Raw genomic sequence first — 15,689 nt, forward strand, 5'->3', positions numbered from 1 at the left:
ACAGTCATTATTTTCTAGTGCCAAAGAAAGACGGCGGACTCTGCCAAATCTTTGATTTTTGAAGCGCTTGTTCAAATTGATTACGCTAAGGCAAATCCTCTCACACACCAGACTGAGATATTGGTTTATCTCCGTGGATTTAAAGGATGCTTATTTCTACATTCAGGTAGCCCCCCGCCACAGGCCCACTTCCTGAGATTTGCATTTGAGGGGATAGCGTATCAATTCACGGTCCTAATGTTCAGTTTATCCCTTGCCCTTCATACGTTTACGAAGTGCATGGATGCTGCTCTCTCTTTTCTAAAGCAAAGCGGAATGCGATTCCTGGACTCAATGATTGGATAGTCTAAGTTCAATCAGAGAGCTCACTGCTCAGCGACAATCTCAGACTTCTAACTCATGTTCAGAGCTTAGCATATGCAAAAGAGCACACTGGTACTGAGCCAGAACATCTCCTTTTTAGGAGTGGAGCTGGATTCAATCAATATGCGAGCACATCTGTTAGAGGAGTGTGCACAAAAACTGATCAGCTCTCTCTCAGTCTTCAAGTTAGGACACTCTCCCCTGCAGAAATGCTTTCAGAGGATGCTCGGCCAGATGTCTGCCACCTCAATAGTGTGCAAATCAGGACTCTTCCATATGCGACCACTTCAGCTCTGGCTGAAAAGTTCCATGCCACAGAGTACATGGCGCATGGGCACATTGCACATACGAGTAAAGGGTGACTGCTTGAAAGTGCTGACACCTTGGCGAGATATGACTCTGTATCACCGGGGTGTTCCAACTGACCAAGTGATCAGGAGAAAGACTGTTATGACAGATGCATCAAGCACGGGTTGGGGAGCCGTATGCGACAGCAGACCAGCCTTCGGGACGTAGTCAGAAAAGGAGAAATTGTGGCACATAAACTGTCTGGAGCTCCGTGCTTTACACCTAGCGCTCAAGTTCTTTTCCCAGACATTCTCCACCGTCACGTTCTCATCAGGATAAACAACATGACAGTGGTAGCGATTATAAATCACCAAGGGGGTGTGAGCTCGCGGTCACTGAGATTGGTGAGATACCTTCATCTGTGGGCAGATTGACACCTCGTCTCCATCAGGGCAGTTCATGTCACCAGATCCCTGAATCATGGCGCAGACTTACTGTTGAGGGGAGGCGATTACACCTTTTGACAGTCAATATGATTTGGAATGTATTTGGCAGGGCGGAGGTGAATCTATTTGCATCAGCAGAGAACACTCGTTTCCCACTTTTTTATTCATCGACACATTTTTATTCACTGTCTCCCCTGGGTGTGGATGCACTTGCTCACAGCTGGCTGAAGGTACGCAAGTATGCCTTTCCTCTAGTGAAACTTCTACCTTGCTTGCTTGGCAAAATCAGAGAGGAAAGGGAATCTGTAATATTAGTGGCACCGAAATGGCCCAACCAGCCATGGTTCCCAGAACTAGTGAAGATGCTGATCATACAATTTTTAAAAGAAGCAATAAGGCTGAACCTTCCTCGCCCTTCCACCCTACCCACTTGGGACTTGGTGCTTGTACTTGAAACCCTCACGGGACCCCCGTTCGAGCCCATACAATTGGCAAGCTTGCGAGTGCTCTCTCACAAGACAACACTCCTGCTCGCACTGGCTTCTGTTAAGTGAGCTTGGGACCTGTAGGCACTGTCAATTGAGGACTCGTGTATTGAGTTCAGGCCAGGAGATTGCAGACTCACCTTAAAGCCTAAGAAGGGTTATGTGCCTAAAGTTCTATTTAAAGCGCAGATCATAACACTATCTGCTTTCTGTCCTAAAACACTGGCCGGGCCAGAGCTGCTTAATACATTTTTGCTGTATCCTGTACGTGCGGTGCACATTTATATAGAGAGCTCTAGACAGTTCACGCTCTTGGAGCAGCTATTTGTATGCTTTGGAATGTGCACAAAAGGTCTGCCTGTGTCCAAGCAAAGGCTGTCACACTGGATCAATAACACAATTGATTTGGCTTACGGCTCTAAGGGCATGAAATTTCCTATAGGGGTTTGGGCCCACTTAACCTGTGGACTCGCATCCTCGTTGGCCTGGACAAATGACATATCTATTCAGGACATTTGCAGGGTGGCAGGCTGGTCATCACCCAGCACTTTTTTAAGGTTTCATAACCTAGATGTGTTGTCGCTTGCCTCACATGTGCTGTCAGTGACTGTCTTTTAAGACATGAGCACCATCATACTCTGCTTATTTGAGCACCTGTATAACTATTGCATCATAACACATAATTTCATTGAAATTAAATAAACTTCAACTAATCTATATGTGATGGCTCTGGAGCCACCACCATTTCACATTTTCTATTTCACCTGCATTAACTCTGCCCCTGGTGTGAGTTTTACATGGTTTTGACTAGGTCCTGTAGACCTGAGCTGTATTTTACAAGGGTGTCAATATCATTGCCTCTCTTATTATTGTTCTGTATGTGAAACGTAATCGAGCCAGGCTCCATCGCAGTGACACTCACTCGATTACTCATGTAACCTCAGTTCCATGTGATCCATGTTCCATGGAACGACACGTTGCTCTTATTGCCGTGTCACCTAGTTCAGGATTTTAGAATGCCAAGTTGCTTTAGTCAAGATTCTGAATGGATGACGTACAAGCGCTGCTTTATATAGAGTGTGAGCCCCTCATAATTCACGCACTTCAGTAGTATTTGGAGGAAAAGGTAATTTCAAAAGCAGGGAACCGAGGTTACGTGAGAAACCGAGAACATTTTTGTGCAAGTTCGCCAACAAAAGCAGAACTGTTGTGCGTCTCTAAACAGTGGTGTTTCATTACTGATGACATTACTGATGACGGTTTTGAACAAATCGATTGAGCTAATGATTCAGTGGGACTTACATAAATACATGCTGTGTCCCAATTGGCCTACTTACACTACGCCCTTAAAGTATGTACTTTTTGGTGAAGAAAAAGTACACACTTTTGAGTGTGTAGAAGAAGAGTAGGCAAGCTTTAGGACATATTTTCACTTCACACAATTGCGCATAATTGTCACATAGTTACATGCTCCCTGTCACTGTAAACTGATCTGTCAATCATCTTGTCACAGTTAACATCCTCCACATTTAATTTAATTTAACCTCTTACCATATTGTAGAGAAATGAAGTAACATGCTGATCTGCGTGCCGTGGGGCTTTATGCAGATAATTCTGCTCATATTTTCTGCATAATGATGCAATTAAAGTTAACAACCAAACAGATGTTTATAAAAGTTTACATTGCTGTTGCAGATGAAATAGAACACAGATAACATATACATATATATATATATATACATATTATTAGTGACTTTAACCCCTTTATCTAAACCTCTCTACTTAACCATTGGTCATGCACATCTACCATGCTTGTAGTTTTTTAATGCTTTTTATTTGTGTTGTAGTTCTCAACTGTATCATTCCTCAAAGCGCAATGGATTGTGGGTAATATTAGTAATTAGACAGGAACCACACTTTAAAAATCGACCTGAAATAGTAGACCATCCGGGGACTTCTGGCATACTCTTTTCAACATACACTCACCTAAAGGATTATTAGGAACACCATACTAATACTGTGTTTGACCCCCTTTTGACCTTCAGAACTGCCTTAATTCTACGTGGCATTGATTCAACAAGGTGCTGAAAGCATTCTTTAGAAATGTTGCCCCATATTGATAGGATAGCATCTTGCAGTTAATGGAGATTTGTGGGATGCACATCCAGGGTACGAAGCTCCCGTTTCACCACATCCCAAAGATGCTCTATTGGGTTGAGATCTGGTGATTGTGGCGGCCATTTTAGTACAGTGAACTCATTGCTCAAGAAACCAATTTGAAATGATTCGAGCTTTGTGACATGGTGCATTATCCTGCTGGAAGTAGCCATCAGAGGATGGGTACATGGTGGTCATAAAGGGATGGACATGGTCAGAAACAATGCTCAGGTAGGCCGTGGCATTTAAACAATGCCCATTTGGCACTAAGGGGCCTAAAGTGTGCCAAGAACACATCCCCCACACCATTACACCACCACCAGCAGCCTGCACAATGGTAACAAGGCATGATGGATCCATGTTCTCATTCTGTTTACGCCAAATTCTGACTCTACCATCTGAATGTCTCAACAGAAATAGAGACTCATCAGACCAGGCAACATTTTTCCAGTCTTCAACTGTCCAGTTTTGGTGAGCTCATGCAAATTGTAGCCTCTTTTTCCTATTTGTAGTGGTACCCGGTGGGGTCTTCTGCTGTTGTAGCCCATAAGGTTGTGCGTGTTGTGGCTTCACAAATGCTTTGCTGCATAATTCGGTTGTAACGAGTGGTTATTTCAGTCAAAGTTGCTCTTCTATCAGCTTGAATCAGTCGGCCCATTGTCATCTGACCTCTAGCATCAACAAGGCATTTTCGCCCACAGGACTGCCACATACTGGATGTTTTTCCCTTTTCACACCATTCTTTGTAAACACTAGAAATGGTTGTGCGTGAAAATCCCACTAACTGAGCAGATTGTGAAATACTCAGACCAGCCCGTCTGGCACCAACAACCATGCCACACTCCAAATTGCTTAAATCACCTTTCTTTCCCATTCTGACATTCAGTTTGGAGTTCAGGAGGTTGTCTTGACCAAGACCACACCCCTAAATGCATTGAAGCAACTGCCATGTGATTGTTATTGGTTGTTTAGATAATTGCATTAATGAGAAATTGAACAGATGTTCCTAATAATCCTTTAGGCGATCCCTTACTATTGTAAGAAAAGGTGATGAGGACGTTGAAGATCTTCATGAAGATGTTTATTGCAACATAGCTGTGACAAAGTACATGTAGTACCTTGGGTTCAAACCTTTTATACATTTTCAGTTTACTACCCTTCATGTAAATGAAGTTGCTCATGTTTTAACAGCTGTAGTCTTTGTGTTAAGTAAGTTCTGACACTCCTTTGTTTGTGGTGGATCTCAGTGTCCTACATCTGTGCCATTTTACAATTGGTCACCATTTGCTCAGGATGTGATCATCCCAAATGGTCTACAAACAACATAACTGTTGACTTTCTTGTTCTCTCTAATAATTAAGCCATTTTGGGAAATGTGCATGATCAAAACATATTGTGGAGTGGAAACTGGGTCGAGGCAGACTATAATTTCAAACACTAAGCTTTGGGACACTCTTATTCTGATCTCACATACTATTTAGGATGGATAGTATGAAGACTGGGACGCAGTGTAATTTTTGTTTCTGAATGAATCAGCCATTTGAACGAATCGGTTGAATGGCTCACTCATTAAAACAGCGATTTGCCACCACTTTCTGTTTAGTTTAGTTTAGTTTAGTTTATTAATTTATAAAGCACATTTCAAAACAACAGAAGTTGCAACTAAAGTGCTGTATAGAGATATTAAAACAAAATTAGAAGAAAATTAAAAATGAATTAACACAATGGATCAAAACCTTGGAAACATATGTAAAAATATAAACACCCTCAAATAAAATATAAAGAATACAGATTTAGGTTTTTAGGGAAGATTTAAAAATAGAAACAGAAGAGGAAGATCTAATATTGGTGAGACTGTTCCAGAATTTGTGAGAAGCCATCACAGTTTTGTTTTGAAACGTGAGCAGGGAACAGAAAGAATAAGATGACTGGAAGAACGTAAGGCATTGTACAGGACATGATGATCACATGTATACTGAGGGGCAAGACCATGTAAAGCTTTATTAAAAAAAAAAAAAAAACATCATACCATCCTACACCAACATACTTACCTCCATACTACATAGCTCCAGGTGAACCTTTTATGCCATGCCAGTCATTCACACCATTTACATGATGTTCTCGTTAACAAGGTTCGGGAGGAGCGCGTCAGATACTTAGCCTAATCAACACAGGTGGACCACAATCTAGTAATCAATCCCACAGTATAAATATCGCTGACTTACCTCTATCCATTGACGGTTAATCAGCATTCGATTTGCTCTGTCTGTCATCTTATCGCAGACCCAATCTTCCTTCCAACGAAGAGATCTTTACTGGGGATTTTTCAGATCTGCCACTTTTTCCGGACCCACAATCACTCCTATCTCGCCAAACACGGTCGCCGAACACCATTAAGCGTTATCGCGACAGCTGCTCTTCTCACAATCCACACGCTGTGGCCAATAGACCGTGCAAAGCCCCGAGCTCGCCTCGCTCCCGCTCAAGACCTGGCTCTCCGCGAGCGCTGGATCACAGCAGCAGCAGGCATTCAACCAGCCTGGGCTGCACCCCAGTTCTCACCGCAGAAAGTCTCTCTCACTTCCTGTCGCGGCTCAGCCTTTTCACCGCGGCTTTCCGGCCGCAGCGCCGTTTGAGGCTGCCTCCTCTAGCAGCGCAGACCGCCGGTCGTAAATCAATACATTCTTCAGGTGAAGACGCTAATGCAGGTTTCGCGGCTAAAGTTGTTAAACGACATCATGACATAATTCTGTCGGATGACTATGCCATTTAACCACGATGCCAAGGCATTTTTTCAAGGCAAGCCATCCACACCGAAATGTCTGAAGACATTACATTTGCCCGACAGTGCATGTTTAAACCTCACTGAGATGATACAGACATAAGTCGCATGCAATTATTCTGGCAGGACCTATTTATTTGGGTAAGGCAAGTTTATTTATATAGAACATTTCATACACAATGGTAATTCAAAGTGCTTTACATACTTTTTAAAAATGATTTTAAAAACCGTTAGAAACAGAAAATGATTTTGCCAAAAAAAAAAAAAGTGCAACCAGTTCGGACATTGCACAAGTGCTCATTCAATAAATGCACAGCTTAACACAGTGGTTCCCAAACTTTTTCTGCAGGGCCCCCCTTTCTGAAGATAAGAATATTTTCGAGCCCCCCCACACTGACACAAACATACAAATCCTTTGTTTCTAAACTCCACTGGACTTTACTTAACATTGTAAGTCATACAAAATGGCAACTTCTTCCTGAACAAAAAAAAAAAAAAAAAAAGACAAATCACCTTCACAATTATTAAAAGTGACACTGCATCATGAATCATAAAATTTTACCATGTAATGGTGTTCATGGCTTTCAACACATCTTCTTATAAACTCCATTCCTGCATGAAAGTGGCCTTTTACACTTTACCAGCTCTCTGAAGAAAATAACAAAATCCTGAACATTTAACTCTGCAAAAACTGCACCTTAATGTCCACATCTTTTCATTGACTGGTGTGGGCTTGCTTCATGCTGCAGATCTTCTCAAATCGGGGTTGCAGCTGTGAGACTGCTACTCTTAGTTCATTTTCAATGTCCAGCTTTGATCTGTATTCAGTCTTGATGGAGGCCACAGCAGAAAAACCTATCTCACATAGGTAAGACGTGGCAAATGGAAGGAGTGTGGCCAGAGCTCTTTTACCTAGCAGTGGGAAATCTTTCTCCACTCCAATCCAAAATGCAGCTAGTGTCTTAGACTTAAACTCAAGCCTCATTGTTGAATCAGAGGTGACATCAATGAACTGTTCATTCTCTGTAGTGCTGAATTCGGCAGGTGGTGTTGCACTGAAGGGGTCTCGGATCCAGTCATATTGTGTAGGATCCTGCACTGGGAAGTACCTCTGGAAATGCTTTTGGAGGGCAGAGATGTGAGCTTTCATGCATGGGATCACTGTGTTCTGCAGCTTGTTGACCTCAATGAATGACTTCAGGTTCTCAAACGAGTCTATATTTCCCTCTGTAACTCGCTGCTCCCACATCTCAAGCTTTCTTGTGAATGATGTGATTTTATCTGCCAGATGTGGAAGGTGTGTGTTGCTGCCCTGCATCTGCAGATTTAGCTCATTGAGTTTTTGAAACATGTCACTGAGGTATGCAAGTTTCATGAGGAACTTGTTGTTGTTAAACTTGTGGGCAAGTTTATTTTCCTCCTCCTCCAAAAAGATGCGGATCTCATCCCGCAGTTCAAAGACCCTGGATAAAACCTTCCCACGTGACAGCCATCGGGACTCGCTGTGAAACAGAACAGCTGTGTGGTCGGAGCCCATTTCCTCACACAGTGCAGAGAAAATACGTGCTTTGACAGGTCGTGTTTTAATGTAGTTCACTGTAGTGATGACATCCGTCATAACATCGTGCAGGTCGGGACTCAGCTGTTTAGACGCCAGCGCCTCTCGGTGTATCATACAGTGTGTCCACTGCACGTTAGGGGAGATGCGCTTGATGAGCGCTTGCAGCCCCCCTCTTCTCCCAGCCATGGCCTGAGCCCCGTCTGTGCAGATCCCCACACAGTCCTCCCATTTCAGATCGGCCTCTCTCAAGTAAGTGTCAATTATTTTAAACAGTTCGTCTGCAGTGGCTCTGCTCGTCACTTGTTTGCAGAAAAGCAAATCCTTCCTCAAATCATCGGCATCAATGAATCTGACGTATGTTATCAATAAGCAGTCTTTATTACTGTCAGTCGCCTCATCCATCTGCAGAGCAAAGCGTCGGTCCCGTATCTTGTCATTTAGCTGCTCTTCTATGTCTTTTGACATATCATAAATACGCCTTGAGATAGTATTGTTTGAGAGAGGAATGGCCTTTAGCTTGCTGGCAGTGGCTTCGTCGATCATAGTTGAGACCATGTCGATCGCAGAGGGAAGTATTAATTCCTCGGCTATAGTGTGTGGCTTTTTACACTGAGCAACTCTGTAGGCAACTTTGTAGGATGCGAGTTGAGCATTTGCAGGCAGGGATGCTGCTTTAGTAAAGCGACTCTGCTGTGCATGACAATGTGTGAGTTTTTTTCTGAAGAACTCCACCGGCTTGTCTTTGTGCTCGGGATGTGTTGTCTCCAAGTGGCGTTTTAATTTGTTCGGCTTCAGACTGTCGCAAGCTAGTATTTTTAGACACACAACACACTGTGGTCTTTCCTCCTTACCCACGGTTGTGCTGGTGAAGCCGAGTGCGAGATATGCCTCGTCATATTTTCTTGTCTTTGCTTTTGAAGTTGCTACATTTGGTGAAGATTCATCTGGTTTGCGTTTAGCTGGGAGCGCTGTCACAAACTTGTCCATGCTGTTATGCTAGCATTGTAACTAACCCGGGAATCCGTAGCCGTGCCGCGCCCCCCCTGCAATACCTCCGCGCCCCCCAGTTTGGGAACCACTGGCTTAACATATGAGTTTTAAGTCTAGATTTAAATGTGACTAGTGTATTAGCACATCTGATCTCTTCTGGAAGCTGATTCCAACTGCGGGCGGCATAGTAACTTAAATGTTAAAAGCCGACTCCCCTTGTTTGCATGAACCTTTGGTATTTCATACTGACTCGATCCTAGTGATCTGAGTGCTCTGTTAGGTTTATATTCAGTGAACATATCTGCAATTTATTAAGGGACATATTTCACCATTTACTTGCGTGATCACTCAGAATTTATCTAAAACACAACTACCCTCGTGTTTTGCCGCAGGACAGCAAGGGTGAGTAAAATTTCTGTTGTCTTTTCAGGACTGTAATACGAAAAGCATGCAATATCTTTAGAATCTGCTTGAAAGTGAATAGCACATAACTGCAATCATCTTTACCATTATAACCACGTTGGTTGGTACAATGTTTTACAAAACTAAACATGCTTCATTGTTTTCAAAGCCCCTGTTTCCACAGTCCATCCTACAAAGCGAAAACAGCATTCCAAATTTATCTGCTCTGGAGAATGTTTAAAAAGGCCAGAAGGCCAAAACGAGCGGAAAACATGCTTCCAGCAGGAACGTACTAATGTGGACAAGGCTTGAGGTATTGTCAAACCAGGCAACCAATTGCTAAGCTGGCAACACAACAGGCTACCCAGGCACTTTTAATTTTTTTATTTATTTATTTTATTTATCTTTTTAGCTTGCCCCATCAATTGATACTAACCCTTCTACTTTTCCTGCAGCCAACAACTACAGCAGCCAAAGCAAGCTCAAGCCGCAGGCGGCTCAAGAAACTATCCCTCCTCCACCTCTCATGCTCCCATTAACTTCTATGTTCCGCCACACCCTAACCATCCTAAGACCTATTAGCAGTCAGACCAATTCCTTATCAAAGAAGCTCACCGAACCCCCTATCTATATCTCCCCACTGCCACAGCAGTGTCTGCTCCCGCAGGAGCCTCTATCCATATTTCTCCACTGCCGCAGCAGTGTCTGCTCCCGCAGGAGCCTCTATCCATATTTCTCCACTGCCGCAGCAGTGTCTGCTCCCGCAGGAGCCTCTATCCATATTTCTCCACTGCCGCAGCAGTGTCTGCTCCCGCAGGAGCCCCTATCCATATTTCTCCACTGCCGCAGCAGTGTCTGCTCCCGCAGGAGCCCCTATCCATATTTCTCCACTGCCGCAGCAGTGTCTGCTCCCGCAGGAGCCCCTATCCATATTTCTCCACTGCCGCAGCAGTGTCTGCTCCCGCAGGAGCCTCTATCCATATTTCTCCACTGCCGCAGCAGTGTCTGCTCCCGCAGGAGCCTCTATCCATATTTCTCCACTGCCGCAGCAGTGTCTGCTCCCGCAGGAGCCTCTATCCATATTTCTCCACTGCCGCAGCAGTGCCTGCTCCCGCAGGAGCCTCTATCTATAATTCTCCACCGCCGCAGCAGCATCTGCTCCCGCAGGGGCCTCTATCTATATTTATCCACCGCCGCAGCAGCGTCTGCTCCCGCTGGAGCCTCTATCTATATTTCTCCACTGCCGCAGCCCTCAGGAGCCTCTATCTATATTTATCCACTGCTGCAGTAGCATCTGTATCTCTTCTCTGTATTTTCCCTACTGCCGTAGCAGTTCTCGCTCCCGCAGGAGCTTAAAAAAATAAATAAATAATCATACTGTTCCATAGAACAAACTTAACGTAACGCATCGCTAACAATCTAACGTACATGCTAATCATATCAAAAGCCTTCAAGGGCCCAAACGTTCCCGAAAATAGTTTCTACACGTCACTGTACAACCTAGTCCTCGTTTTGCTAAACATTTAATTCAAATGTACACCATCTTTAATATTGGACAATTCTTTACAAAAGGCATGCTACAGCAATCATAAGTCGTGACCTCAAATGTTGCTATATGTTTCAGCTATTCTCCGAAATAATCTGTTCAAATTTCCCCTATAGCTGGCGCAAAAAAAAAAAAGCTGCCCATGAACCCTTTTGAAGCCCCGCCTTCTCGTTTTCTCATTAGCCCACTGGAGAGGTTAATCTGAAAATTCATAACCAAGAATTTGAAAACTCTTAATCAATCCGTCAGCTCCATATAATCACCTCGATGGCTCTTGATGAATTCTCTCTCACAACCGTAGAACAATGATCACGCAATCAATATGGAGAGAGACAGAGGATAAAAAAAATAAAATAATTAATTAAAAAAAATAATAATAATAATAAATAAATAAAAAATAATTCTCAAGCTCTCGGCTGGGAAGGATGACATCACCTCTGCTTTAAGCCATGCCCATGCATCCAGATTCATGGCACTTATTCGAGGTACACTGACAGGACCGGGAATTCCATTTTGTCGTACGCTTAACTTCGAATGCAAGCCGATCAAAGATTTTCTGACATTATCAGAAGCAGCGTATTGGATTTGCTAAACCACTACGCAAGTAACCCTCATAGAGCAATTTGAGTTGTCTAAAGGGGGTGCTCAGTATTGAACTCTCCGCCAGGTGCTGCAAAGCATTCCCAGTAAAAAACAAAACAAAAAAAAACAATTATAAAAATAATAAAAATGATAAATTATATATATATATATATATATATATATATATATATATATATATATATATATATATATATATATATATATAAATAAAATAAAAAATAATATTAATAAAACAAAATAAATACATTCTCCAACTACCGGCAAGGCTCACCCATCCAATAAAGTGACTATTGAATTCCCGCCAGATTGCCTCCCGGTCGAGCAAACCTTGCCTTTTCCAACAAACTACCGGAGCAGTTACCCGTCTGATACCGCGAGTATTTAAATCCCGTCAGATGCTGCAAGAGCTGTCCCGGTCGAGTGGATGTTTCCCTCCAACTAACGGCGTTGCTTACACGTCCGTGCGCGAATATTGAACTCCCGCCAAAAGCTGCAAGAGCTTTGGTCAAGCATCCTTGGCCTTCACGTCCAACTACAGGTGTACCCATTCAGTGCCACAAAACTTGATCTCCCACCGAATGCCAGCGTGAGCCTTCCGGCTAGACAACCTTACCTTTTCGATTTACGGCCAGTATAGGCTTACCTGTTCGATGCTATGCTCCCATGGTATGTCGGCGAGAACCTCCCAGCTAAACAAACTAACTTCCCCCTTACGGTCGTCGAGACTTACCCATCTGGTGCGGCGAGTATTGCGCTCCCACCAGATGCCGGCGAGAGCCTCCCGGCTAGACAACCTTACATCTTCTATTTTATGGCCAGCAAGGCTTACTCGTCCGATGCAATGTGCTCCCATCGTATGTCGGCGAGAGCCCACCAGATACATCCTTAACTTCCTCTTTACAGTCGTCGAGACTTCCCTATCTGGTGCCGCGAGTATAGAGCTCCCACCAGATGCAGGCGAGAGTTTCTACTCTACAGCCAGCAAGTGTCTCGTGGGCTCCCTTCGGATGTCGGCGAGAGTCTCCAGGCTAGGTAAACCTTACCTTTTCTTCCTATGGCCGGCAAGACTTACCCATTCGATGCACGTGCTCCCATCGAATGCCGGTGAGAGCCTCCCGGCCACACAACTTACCTTTCCATCTATGCCCGGAGAGGTTTACCCATTTGATGGCGCGAGTAGGAAGCTCCCATCGGATGTCGGCGAGAACCTCCCGGCTAGACAAACTTACCTTTTCCATTCTTCGGCCAGCGAGGCTTACCCATTCGATGTGTGTGCTCCCATCGGATGCCGGCGAGAGCCTCCTGGCCAGACTACCTTTCTTTTCTCCTTAGAGCCGCAAGCTGTCATTTCCCGTCTGATGCTGCGAGTACAAGATCCCATCGGACGTCAGCGAGAGCCCCTCGGCCACCCAAACTTACTTCTTCCAGCCTGCGATGCTGACCCAGCTGATACAGCGAGCATGAAGTTCCTGTTGGATGCTGGTGAGAGCCTCCTGACCACACTACTTTACCTTTCCGTCTTTCATCCGGAGAGGCTTACCCGTTCGATGCAGTGAGTACAAACTCCCGTCGGACGTCGGCGAGAGTCTCCTGGCTAGACAAACTTACCTTTTCCTTTTCTATGGTCAGAGAGGCTTATCCGTTCGATCGTGTGTGCTCCCGTCGAACGTCGACGCTCCTGCCAGACAACCTTATTTTCCAATCTATGGAATCCAAAAATCTGACGCCACGAGTCTCTACCTCCCGTCAAATACAGTACAAAAAAAAAAAACCCTCCACTACCCTCACATCTTTTCCCCCCGTCTGGCGACGCTTACCTGTTCGATGTTCTGAGTTGATACCCCATCGGATGCAGCGAGAGCCTCCCAGCACGGGTTTTCTTTTCTTCTCCCCGTCTGGCGAGGCTTACCCGTCTGATGCATGTGCTCCCGTCAGACGTTGGCGAGAGTTCTCCCGGTCGGGTTCCATACTTGCTGGCCGTAAGTGAGTCTCATCCATCCGATGTTGTGAGTATCGACCTCCCGTCGGATGTCGCAAGAGTCTCCTTGTCGGTCAGCCCAAAAACCTTTTTATCTGCCAAACTGATAGGACCCAGACGTCCGTCTTCCTGAGTCTTAATCTCCAGTCGGAGGCTTCATGGGCCCTCTCGGTCAGCCATTTGCCCTTCGGCCTCTGAATAGCAGTGGCTTATCAGCCAGTAGGGCCCGTACGCCGACACCATGACCTATTCCAGTCGAGGCAACTCGGGCCCTCCCTGTCGGACTATACAACCACGCCGCTCCTCCTCATCGGCCGGTAGGACTCACCGTTCCAATGCTGTGAGCCCCCGTTGAGCATCAGCTCGAGCCCTACCGACCGGGCGCCTCTAACCACATAGTCCAGTACCTGCCGCCGGTAGGGCCTACCTTCCCAACGCTTAAGTCGCTCCCATTGGAGTACGTAGGCTCTTCCGGCCCGCCAACGAGATGACTTCTCAGAAAATAAAATCATCCCCCGCCAGTACTCAATGCTATTTCGGGGGGCGTCCTTAATCTGGCGACAGCACGCCAAATACGCATACCATACCTCAGCTAATTATATGTAAGCGTGAACTCGTGAAATGATGTTCTCGTTGACAAGGTTCGGGAGGAACGCGTCAGATTCTTTAGCCTAATTAACACAGGTGGACCACAATCTAGTAATCAATCCCACAGTATAAATATCGCTGACTTACCTCTATCCATCGACGGTTAATCAGCATCCCTCCTCCACCCCATCTCCTCACTTCGAGTTCACTTTATAATTAGACGGGGAAGGGGGGGTACTCTAGGTTCGGGCCATTCCCGATGTCAGCCACAACTGTAAGAGATCTAGGCCGCATCTGGCCCAGATGTCACCCATGCCATTTCTGAGATGTGCCTCAGATCCAGTCCAGTTGTGGCTGACTTCTGGGTTAGATATTGCCCATATTTACCCTTTCTAGACAAAAGCATATGTAATTCATCCAGAACAGAAGAAAACACTCATATAGTCTAAACAGCTTTATTAAAATATAAAAATTCGACAAATACAGATATACATACAAAAATACAAATGCATGTATAGATATAGATATAAAACAAATACATTTACATTATTACAAAATAAAAAATACAGATAAATATTTATAAATATAGTTAAATGTACATTTACATTACATTTGCATTTAGCAAACACTTTTATCCAAAGCAACTTACAAATGAGGACAATAAAAACAATCAAAATCAACAAAAGAGCAATGATATACAAGAGTTTTAACAAGTCGGTTAGCTTAAAACAGTACATGTAGCAAGTTTTTTTTTTTTTTTTAAATGCATAAGATTATAGAAGTAAGTGTTATTATTTCTTTTTTTAAGAAAATAATCAGTTAGTAAATGAAAGACAACATACACACATGACATGTACATATATCACATAACATATTAGGGTTGTGCAATTTGGGAAAAACAATAGAAACCATCACAGCAATTCTTATGGCTTCCATTAAAACAATTACAAAATTACCACCTGCCAGATTAAATCCCATCAATCCATCAAATACCAGTAGACACCATTATAGTTCACATTAAAACCAATATAATTCCCATTATAACCCTTCACACATCCTCCTCACACACACTCAGCACTGGTGCCCCACAGGGATGTGTACTCAGTCCTCTCTTGTACTCCCTTTTCACATATGCTTGCTCTACTAAGCATAGCTCCAACATCATCATCATCAAATTTGCTGACAATACTACTATCCTAGGACTCATCACTAATGGCGATGAGACATCCTACAGAGATGAGGTTAATGCACTCACAGCATGGTGTGCTGATAACAATCTCTCTCTAAACGTCAGCAAGACCAAGGAGATGATTGTGGACTACAGGAAGTCACAGAGAGAGGGTCACGTTCCCATTCACATCAATGGAGGGATAGTAGAGACAGTTAAGAGCTACAAGTTCCTTGGCATTCACATCTCTGAGGATCTTTCCTAGAGCCTACACTCAGAGACCATAGTGAAAACAGCTCTTGCAAATTAACATTACCTTTTTCTGCAGTGGC

General features: G+C 44.1%; 1 protein-coding gene across 1 annotated transcript; it reads right to left on the minus strand.

Moving 5' to 3' along the window:
* Positions 1-7,236: 7,236 nt before the first annotated feature.
* On the minus strand, positions 7,237-9,069 carry LOC132104580 (zinc finger BED domain-containing protein 5-like). Its single transcript, XM_059510146.1, has one exon. The coding sequence runs from the start codon at positions 9,067-9,069 to the stop codon at positions 7,237-7,239; it is 1,833 nt and encodes a 610-aa protein (XP_059366129.1).
* Between the last annotated feature and the right edge of the window lie 6,620 nt (positions 9,070-15,689).

This window comes from Carassius carassius, chromosome 25, assembly GCF_963082965.1.
Source record: "Carassius carassius chromosome 25, fCarCar2.1, whole genome shotgun sequence".
Lineage (NCBI taxonomy): Eukaryota > Metazoa > Chordata > Actinopteri > Cypriniformes > Cyprinidae > Carassius > Carassius carassius.

Coding starts and splice junctions, on each gene's coding strand:
- LOC132104580 (XM_059510146.1), bottom strand. CDS start 9,069: ATGGACAAGTTTGTGACAGCGCTCCCAGCTAAACGCAAACCAGATGAA.